Source organism: Denticeps clupeoides, chromosome 4, assembly GCF_900700375.1.
Source record: "Denticeps clupeoides chromosome 4, fDenClu1.1, whole genome shotgun sequence".
In the NCBI taxonomy this organism is placed as follows: Eukaryota; Metazoa; Chordata; class Actinopteri; order Clupeiformes; family Denticipitidae; genus Denticeps; species Denticeps clupeoides.
The window spans coordinates 13,462,664-13,469,786 of NC_041710.1; the positions used below are offsets into that span (position 1 = coordinate 13,462,664).

Consider the following 7,123-nt stretch of genomic DNA (forward strand, 5'->3'; position numbering starts at 1 on the left):
CAAAGCCCCGTCCCCACACACTGCTCCCCGAGCACCTGTCATGCCTGCTGACTGCTCACTAAAGATGATGGGTTAAATGCAGAGGACTGTGCTGTGCTGCAGTGTTTCACAATCACTTCACTTTCACCACTTTGTCAAGACAAAGCCATTGCTGTAGGGATGCAAGTAGGGGTCTAATCAACCTCATCTGGGTCATCTGGCAAGGGTGTCTGATGTCGAAAGACCCACTGGCCCCAGGTTTCATCACTGATGAAGATAAGTGAAAGTGATTAGTTGTCACATGTGACACACCACAGCACCCAGTGCATACAGTGAGTGGGCAGAGGGAGCATTGAGGAAGCAGTGGGCAGCCATGACAGGCGCCCGGGGAGCAGTGTGTTGGAACGGTGCTTTTGTTAGTGGCACTTCAGTGGCACCTTGGTGGACCGGGATTTGAACCGGCAACCTTCTGATTATGAGTCAGCTGATTATACTAGGCTACTACTGCCCATGCTTCATTTTTTAAAAACACGATGATGTGTCCCAAAAGATGTGTCTTGAACACTGCAGGAATTTTGAGGAGAAGAAAAATCAAAACAGGCTATTTTGTTCATTTGTGTGTCTTGCTTGTGTTTGTATAGATTTACAATGTGTTTTAACAGTCATTGATTTGAACAGGTTTAAAGTAGGCTGCAATGTTCCTGTTTTCTTCTTTTTCTTTTTTTCCAAACACAAATGAAAATTGTATATTTTTAGTTGCTACAAACAGTTGGTGTATTAAAGTGAAGGGATTGTCACATGTGATACACAGCAGTACAGCACACAGTGCACACAGTGAAATTTGTCCTCTGCATTTAACCCATCACTCTGAGTGACCATGACAGGTGCCTGGGGAGCAGTGTGTGGGGACGGTGCTTTGCTCAGTGGCACCTCAGTGGCACCTTGGCGGATCAGGATTCGAACCAGCAACCTTCTGATTACGGGGCCACTTCCTTAACCGCTAGGTCTCCACTGCCCCAACTGGCAGTCACCTGTCAGCAGAAAGGCCTTCAACAAAGAAGAGATCTCTGATGTACGTGAGTGAATGCACCTTAAGCAGTGCTACACAGCAAAGCTGAGGAGATGATAAACCAAGATCTTACCAGAGATCATTTTCAAATAACTTTTGCAGGCAAATTGAGAGCAAAGCTTTTTTTTTTAAAAAACATGCATTTATTTATAATTTTCAGATGAGTGACAGAGTGAACAGACAACAAACCATACCATACACCCTACCACAACAAATTTCCATTAATAAGATATCTTAAGATGAGTAAAAAATAATAAATAAATAAAAGATAGATAGATAGATAGATAGATAGATAGATAGATAGATAGATAGATAGATAGATAGATAGATAGATAGATAGATAGATAGATAGATAGATAGATAGATAGATAGATAGATAGATAGATAGATAGATAGACACTTTTATAAATACATTTCTAGGGCGATTACCAAAGATTCTTAACTTCTAGTGGTCATTTTCAGGTTCTTAAAATGGAATGCTCAAAATCATACCAGCAGAATGCCATAAACAGGTATCATGTTTCACAGATGAATGCCTGAAAATGATATGAATTATTGTATTTTTATCTGCTTTTATCTATAGTCTGATGTGCCTTAATCTGTTATTGAATATATAATAAATAATTGACTGTGGTGATTTCTGTCAAGTATGTATGTCAGATATGATCTCAGAAATGTAAAATAGCTTGCATAATTTCTTGCTTTTGTAATTTGCTCAGCGTGTGAGCCGCACAAACCCAGCATGGACACGACATTATTGAAAACATTCATTACCTTGGCGTCACTGGCAGAGTCACACATCTAGTTGTAGATTGACCATATCTGCCTGCAGTCCTCGAATGGCAATGCGGTATTTAACTGCTGCGGCTACCCACGGTCTCGGCTGATATCAGACCAGCAGCCGACAGGAAAGGTCAAACCAAATCTCCACCGATAAAGCAGTAAAGCAATTATGATGAATGTTTATTTATTTATTTGTGCGATAGATGTGAGGCCAGAAGGCATTGCTGGGTTGAATGATTTGTTTGTCCGTATTGGTGGCACCAGACAATGATGTGAAATGCAGAGGCATAATGAAAATGAGGTGAAATGTCTGGACAAAGTGTCTGGGGTGTGTGTGTGTGTCAGTGTACTGTAGGGTACTTATATTGAACATGTAACCAAGACTTAAAGACATAAGGGACATTAAAGAAGGCACTGAAGACATTACAGAAGACAAGGCATTCAAATACATCAGAGATGTTACAAACATCACAGACATTAAAGACCTCAAGATATTAGAGGCTGCCTTACTTTAAAGATGTCAAAGATGTCACTCAGTGAGAACACTGATCCCCTAGTGGACCACAAGTTATGTAGAAATTGCAGCGAGACTGCTCTGATTCTTTACTTGAAACAAAGCATTGCAAAAATGCATATTTTGTGGCTTTTGTCATCTCATCCCTGCATATTAAAGCCTGATGTCACTCTCATGAACCCTCTTTCAAAGTCACTTAGATCTTTTCATCTTGACCTCTCAATTCAAACCCAAGTTCAACTGGGCCTGCTTAGCATTTTAATATGTGCTGTACAGCAGGGTAGGATATTTAGTGCTTAATTGCATCCCTGCCTCTTTGGTATTGCCAATCTAATGAACTTTTATAATGCAATTAAATAGGCAAGCAATCTATTAACCAGTTTTCATGTATCTAATAATTCACATAATTAGACAATCAGTAGCACACTCCTACATCATTCTTGACACCAAATTTGAAATGTATTTATGTTTTTCCCAATTTGCCTTTAATGACTAGACTGGGTTTCTAGTAATTTTGCTGAAAGCCACTGGGAGACCAGAAAGGACTTGCTGCATTATTTCAGATAATTAAATATGAAAGGGGCTAATCAGAAATAATGTGAAATATCCCTAATGTGTTTCTGATTAATAATAGATTCATGTTAATTCATGTAAATATTGTTGCTACTGATGAGACGATTAACAGCAATTTACTGATATTGTGCTGATTAAATCACATGAATTTAAACAGCAATCCAAATACAACACCACCCATAGCCCGTACTATGTAAAATGTTGTTCTTTTTATTTACAGTATTTACATTTACATGATATTCTTCAAAGATTCCCTCCAGATGTAATGTGGTGACGTACATTAGCGCACAGCATATACAGACATAAATCCACATATACATATGTGTAACAAATATTTGACATCCTCTGACTTTTAATTCATATTTCTGTTAATACTTGCTTGCCACGTGGGCTTTGTTTTTGTATATAATGCTAAAGCTGCATTGAATTCAACAGTTTAACCATTTGACATCTGTACTGCAAAGTGCTAATATGACATGGCATTCAATGCAACAGCAACCTATTACATTCATGGCTCAGTTTCAGACTAAACTGAAGGCTGCTTCAGCGTGTGACCTAAACACAGACATGATTATATACGGCTGGAAAACTAAAAGTAAGACCATGAAAGCGGTTAATGGGATGGAAATGATACAGCCAGTGACTGAAAAAAAATGAATTCATAAAGACCTTTCCATCATCGGGGGGTGAATTATTCTGTTTGATGGCAGGCATATTTAATGCAGGATAGGTCAACAAAGACTATTATTCATTTTATAGGTTGAGGTGAGGATGTGTTTCCAGCCTTTAATAAAATAAATAAATGAATAAACAAATAAATACATTTTTCTAGTTGCATCAAACATCAAATTAGTAACATAATCTTGTTACTAATTTTGCACATTTCCAGATTTCCTGAATAATGTATAAAAACGAGCTCATATAGCATTGACAGTTTGAGAGTAAAGGGAAAGAAAAATATTGTATTTATTAAAGTATAAGTCCTGCACCATGTTGTAAGGGAACTTCAAGACACAGCTCACCATCACCTCAGTTTTAAAGATTTACCCCAAATGGGCTTCATCCACCAATCACACACTAGAATTCACCTTCACCACTGCCATGACGGGGGAATCTGCCCTAGCCAGTCCCATCTTTGGGGGCGGAGCCTCAGACACTTTCTTGCCCCTGCGAAAGGCCTGGCTGGCCAGCCTCCTGAGAGAGGGGGTCAGTCGCAGCAGCGCCTGCTTGAGTCCGGCACGGTACTCCTGTCGGATGAGGCAGTAGAGCACCGGGTTCAGGCAGCTGTTGGTGTGGGCCAGACACACGGTGAGGGGGAACGCGTAGGCCTGGGCGTTGTAGAAGGCCTTGCTGAAGGGCACCATGTCGAACTTGATGAGCACACCCCACAACGTCAGCGCCTGGTTGGGCAGCCAGCAGAGAAAGAAGGAGAGCACCACGATGGTGACAGAGCGCGTGACCTTGGACCGCCGCCGGTGGCGCCCTCGCTCGCTCTCCGAGCCGCCCGGCAGGCCAGAAACCCTGCGGCGGAGCAGGAAGCGCAGTAGCATCAAGTAGCAAACACTGATCACCACCAGCGGGAACACGAAGCCCAGCAGCACCTTCTGGGTCTGGTAGAGGCCAAGCAGGAGCTGAGGATCCCAGCGCCCCGACTCGGGGAAGCGTACCAAGCACAACTCGTCATCTGACACCTGAACAAAGTTGAAAATGGTTGTTATTTTAGTATCATTTACTTTTTTTTAATCATTTATTTTTTTTGCAAAAATACAGGATTTCAGAATGACTATTTCTTCCATTTCAATTCCTCAACAATAATATCAGGTCTCCCTCTCCTGACTCCTCGCTCATCTCATTTCCTGTTCGTTTAGGTGATAATTTGGCAGCAGAATCATGTAAAATAGGCCAATATAATTTTGTATGAATAAATAAAAAAAAACGAACGTTTGTAACTAGCTTTAAGTGCAATACGCAGTTGAAATCTTCTTGTGAACAGTGCTTTCTCAGGCCTGACCTGTGCAGTGGTCGAGTAGACAGCGTGTGGCAGGGTGGCCAGCAGTGACACGCCCCAGATCCCCGCGCTGGCCCAACGCACCTCGGCCACAGCCGTCTTGGGGCTGTGCATCTTCAGCGAGGACGAGAGAGAACAGTACCGCGCCACGCTCATGGCAGTCAGGAAGAAGACGCTGGCATACATGTTCATGATGGTGACCGAGCTCACGATCTTGCACATGACTTTCCCGAATGGCCACCGGAAATCCAGGGCGGTGTCAACAGCCCAGAATGGCAGCGTGAGCACGAACTGGAGGTCGGTGACAGCCAGCCCCATGACAAAGTAATTGATGGAAGAGTGCTTGAGGCGATGGCGCGAGTGGAGCAGGTACAGCGCCAGAAGGTTACCCACAAGTCCCAGAGCGCACACCAGCAGGTAGACCATGGCGATGATGACGCGGACCGCCAGGCTGGAGCTGTCGCCGTAGAAGTCGGGCGTGGACTCCTGGGACAGCAGGTGCAGCCAGCAGCGGAGGGACAGGTTGTGCAGGGGCTCGTCGTCACCACCGGCCAGACCAGCCTTCCCCTCCAAGGCCAGTCCGCACGTGCCCAGCCCCGCGGCGGCGGCCGCCGAGCTGTTGTTCCTTTGCATTGTGTGGTTACGCAGCCATCAGTCACCGGAGTCCACTTAGTCTCCAAGGTCAATGTGAGAAAAGCAAAGTCGGAAATTCCTCAGTATTCTCACATGCACAGTTTAGCATAGAATTGGATGTAATAAAAATGTTGCAACTGACAAAAAGCAACCAAAACTTGTTAAAATGTTGTCTTGAGTTTGCAACATGAGAAAGCTGAACCCCCCCCTATGACCAACATTTCGTTTTAAACTGCCATTCACACATACCATGTAAAAAGTACTCATTTTTACACGTATCGATAGACATCGGCTCGGTTCTTACCGGAGCTAGAAAAAAAAGTCCACGCGCGCCCGGTTCTGCTCGCGCTCCCGCACCCGAGTCCTCCCGCGCGCTCCCGCCTATTTATCAGCTCCGCGCAGGCAGCGTGAGCGCGCGCGCGCGCGCCCGGCCGCCCGTCGGGGCGCGCGCGCGCGCGCGAGCGGCGCGGAGGCCACGTAGTCGCGCTGTCGACGGAGATGTGACTCGCTTGACTCGGTTTTTCTTTCTTGCAAAGACGGCAGCATAATCGCCCCCACTCGTAAAAACGCGGGAAGTAATAAAATCATCGATCTTTGGCCGGTAATAATGCGACTTGTAGCTGTTCGGACGATTTAAACGCACGTTTGTGCGGATTGTCACACGGAATTGTTCTTAGAAATAATGTGCATTAATTTATTAGGTTTTTTCCAATAATGTGATACAAAATATGTAGGCATTTTTCCTGATAAAATCCACTTCTGCAGTTCCAGAAAATTTAGCTTTTTAATAAATCTTTTTTTTTGGTCCAAAAAACGATCACGATTGACTATGACGATTGATATTTCCTCTCCTCCAAATCCGTTTGACTGCAGGGATATGGTGTGTGTGTGTGTGTGTGTGTGTGTGTGTGTGTGTGTGTGTGTGTGTGTGTGTGTGTGTGTGTGTGTGAATGTATTGATGTATGGTATTTGGTTGTTTCTGATGATTGCTCTTGAAAATGGGTCAGCGTTTAGACATCATGTTGAGACGAGCTGGAGACATTTATAACAGAGCAGCATGGAGGAGAGGAAGAGACAACCGAAATTTCAAGGCTGTCTCTTATTATCCCCTTGTTAGGCTTCCTGTTGTGAGACCTGTCTGATTTTTATTTTCTTGATGGTCTGGTGCCTGTTGCTTTTACTCTATGGGGTTTTACAGAAATCTCACAACCCGCTGACCCATTTCACTAAACAGTATATTCTGATTTTCATACACCTTAATACACAAGTATGATTGTATGATATCGATTACCGGTCTTATTTAGTCAATTTAACTTAACATTGATATCTTTACAAACATGAAATCAAATTTGTGTAATGTACCACACGAGAATGATACAAGTTTTGACAGTGTCTATATTCATTTTGAAGTTGAAAACCCTGCTACATTTGTATATAAAAACGTGATGATCTCTTCAGAATTCGTGTCCACGTCTGTTGCAGGATGAAACGGAAAAACAGGAAGAAAAAGATAAAAATTCATTCATGACATTTGCCCCTCAGCATTACATCTCTCCCTGTCACG

General features: G+C 43.3%; 1 protein-coding gene across 1 annotated transcript; it reads right to left on the bottom strand.

Moving 5' to 3' along the window:
• Nucleotides 1-3,107: 3,107 nt before the first annotated feature.
• Nucleotides 3,108-5,912, bottom strand: rxfp3.2a (relaxin family peptide receptor 3.2a). The gene is made up of 3 exons (XM_028977487.1): nt 5,864-5,912; nt 4,930-5,600; nt 3,108-4,609 (listed from the first exon to the last, which is right to left on the bottom strand). Exons 2-3 carry the CDS (start codon nt 5,557-5,559, stop codon nt 3,989-3,991), a joined length of 1,251 nt encoding a protein of 416 aa, XP_028833320.1. The 5' UTR covers nt 5,560-5,600; nt 5,864-5,912; the 3' UTR covers nt 3,108-3,988.
• Between the last annotated feature and the right edge of the window lie 1,211 nt (nt 5,913-7,123).

Bases quoted from the DNA above. Each gene is read 5' to 3' on its own strand.
- rxfp3.2a (XM_028977487.1), bottom strand. From the start codon at position 5,559: ATGCAAAGGAACAACAGCTCGGCGGCCGCCGCCGCGGGGCTGGGCACG. The intron at 4,610-4,929 runs GTCAGGCCTGAG...AACTTTGTTCAG, and splicing joins TCTACTCGACCACTGCACAG to GTGTCAGATGACGAGTTGTG.